At 49.6% G+C, this 2962-nt stretch overlaps 1 protein-coding gene across 1 annotated transcript; it reads left to right on the plus strand.

Moving 5' to 3' along the window:
• The first annotated feature begins 313 nt into the window (after positions 1–313).
• Positions 314–2162, plus strand: TUSC1 (tumor suppressor candidate 1). Its single transcript, XM_032300021.1, has one exon. It carries the CDS (start codon positions 841–843, stop codon positions 1459–1461), a length of 621 nt encoding a protein of 206 aa, XP_032155912.1. The 5' UTR covers positions 314–840; the 3' UTR covers positions 1462–2162.
• Positions 2163–2962: the final 800 nt, after the last annotated feature.

The following is a 2962-nucleotide window of genomic DNA, read 5'->3' on the forward strand; positions in this document are numbered from 1 at the left end:
TTGCAATAATCCAGTTACTATGTAGGTTGACACCCTACAACAAGGAATGATTCATTCAACCAGATGTACATACTTGTCCCCAGAAACTTTGGAACTAAGTATTCAGTTTCTTCAATAAACAGAGCACAGCTTGTTTCACAGGTTTTGGAGGCTGGTCTGAACAAATCGACTAAGTGTGACCGAGTCTACAGAGTTCCGAACAATTTACAAAGTGAGCTCCTGGCTGTCCACAAACTGGGAATTGACTGCATTCTTTGGAGAGCTAAGTGTTTCCACTGGGGAGCCCCATGACAGCTGCTCAACCCCATTCTGTTGAATGTTTTATTAAACATGGGGGGGCTAAACTGCTAGGTTTTAAATGAAGTACTTAGAGCTTTTCAACTTGCCCCAGATCTTTGCCCCAGAACTGATCATTCATTCTATTATCATTAGTTTTGTGACTGCCATGTAAACAGCAAAGTAACCACTGGTGGTTGCGTTCGGGAGCGGGAGAAGAAGACTGGTATTTGCAGTGCCCAGGCCTGCACGGAAGCGCCCTGGCAGAACCCAGCTAAGGATACACTTTCTCCCTCGAGAGGGCTGAGCGCTCCCAGGGGACTTGTGTGTCAGCAGAGCCAGGAAATAGCAGGCCCAGGGGGCAGCTCCACCACAGGAGACAGGACACGCCTCAGTCTGGGCAAATTCCCGGCCTCCTTTGGCTCTAAGCCAGCAGCCGCCGCCCGCCACTTACTCTCCTCCTCCGCCGTCACCCCGGCCGCCCTGCTGGGCCGCGAACTCGCCCGCGCCTGGGCGCGCGGTCCCTCGGCCCGCGGGGCTGGAGGCGCGGTTGGGACAGGACCGATGTGGCGCATGCGTGGTGGCGCCACTAGGCGCGGGAGTTGCGGCGGCGGGGACGCTGCTGGGGACAGCCGAGGGCCAGGCCGCTCGGGCAGGGCTCGTGGGGGTGGCAGCAGCAGCGGCGGCGTGGGTTGGCGAGGCCGGGCGGACGGCGCCCGACAGCAGCTGGAGGAGCGGTTTGCCGACCTGGCGGCGAGCCATTTGGAGGCCATCCGTGCGCGGGACGAGTGGGACCGGCAGAACGCGCGGCTGCGCGAGGAGAACACCCGGCTGCGGCTCGAGAACCGGCGGCTGAAGCGCGAGAACCGCAGCCTCTTCCGTCAGGCTTTGCGGCTCCCGGGTGAAGGCGGCGACAGGACGCCCGCGGAGGCGCTCGCGGTCCCTGAAGAGGCCGGCACGAACCGGAGGGCTAGAGACAGCGGCCGTGAGGACGAGCCGGGCAGCCCCAGGGCCCTGAGGGCCCGACTTGAGAAGTTGGAGGCCATGTACCGCCGGGCCCTGCTGCAGCTGCACCTCGAGCAGCGGGGATCACGTCCGCATGAGGACAAGGAGGAGCAGCCTCTACGGGAACCCGACTCTGGCCTCCGCTCCCTGGACTCGGAACCCTCCGGGCCCTGTCTGTAGCCGAGGCCGCAGCCCGAGAGGGGCGGGGCCTCGCGCAGGCCCCTCCTCCTTCATTCCCAGCTCCCCCAGTCTCGCGCACGCCCTGGCCCGCGCCCTGCCCGCGGATACCTAGGACGGCGGAGCCCTCCCATCCGGCCGGCGGACACTTCCGGGTGGCGCTTAGCCATTGGCTTGGCGGAGGTCGAGTGGGTGCATGGACCCTGGGGACTTCCCACATATACTCGTCCGCTGCCTCTTGCCCTGGCTAGTTTCCCTGGAGAGAGGCCTAGCCAACAACGGAGGGACGGATTTTAAAACTGCAAGAACTGGGTGCCAAGAAACACTTCCTACTCCCTGAACTTTTCTAGGTGTTGTGAGAACATGTTGTATTTTTTTTTCTCTGTTTTGGTTCTGAAGGATGAGTAAGGAGCTTTTAGTTGGTTGAGTCTGTCCATTCTTCAGTCCCCTAAATCCAGTTATTCTCTCTTATGTGGCCAACATTTAAAGTTTGTTTTTATAAGTTGGTGTTACTTGGATGTCCTATAAAATACCCCATTTTTATAAAGATGATATTTATAACTTAAGAATTCATGCCTGCCCTGGCTGCAGTCCCCTTACATCTAATATATACTGATTTATTTGCCCCCAGAGACTTTTTAAAGTATCTGCCTATATCGTGATCTTTTGAAATGGTAAATAAATCTGTTGCATTAAAAATCATCTGAAAGGTTCCAATGAGTATTATTTGAAGGGTTAAATTTTTACATTTTAAAAAAGATACCTGTATGGAGTATAATAATTTAAATCTGGCTTTGGTTGTCCTTTGTAAACTATCATGTTCTTTTCACTTGATGTAACTGATCTTTTAAAATAATCTAAGGATTAGATAGTCTAAACATGATTTTAATCTTTAATGTTTAATTAGCTTGATTAGTAGATAATTTACCTTATTTTGACTAAGGACTTTTAAGAAATTATAAGTTGTATATCAAAAACTCCCCAAAGTGATTTAAGTCTCAATTGTCACTTCAATGGCACAAAAAAGTGACTAGTTTTAGCTATAAATGTCCTAAAATTACTTTTATTGCGCTTCATTATGAATAACACTTTTGCCAACTAAATAAGAGGAATACCATTGTGCCTGATAAAAAAAAAAATCATGGGTCTAAGAGTGTTTCAATGATGGAAAACATTTCAGGGGAAAAAATCATGAATAGAATTGTCAGGGGATATATTATGGCATAGTCCAAAAGTTTTAAATATATATTACAAAATAATATGCCAGGGAAACAAGTTTTGTGATTTTTCTAGTTCTGGGTTTTAAAGACATTGCATTTTGCTTAAAGATAATTGATATTCAGATATGAATATTAGAATCTTCCCCTATGACCAAAAAATATAAGAAGGAACTTGATGAGAAGAGTTAGGTAGTATATGAAAATAAATTCTATTCTCCTTCACTTCATTTTCTGAGTGAAAGAAATACAGTGATGTACTGCCTAATCGACATTTTAGTCAAGAT

This window comes from Sapajus apella, unplaced genomic scaffold (assembly GCF_009761245.1).
Source record: "Sapajus apella isolate SASKATOON/1434 unplaced genomic scaffold, GSC_monkey_1.0 scaffold42, whole genome shotgun sequence".
Lineage (NCBI taxonomy): Eukaryota > Metazoa > Chordata > Mammalia > Primates > Cebidae > Sapajus > Sapajus apella.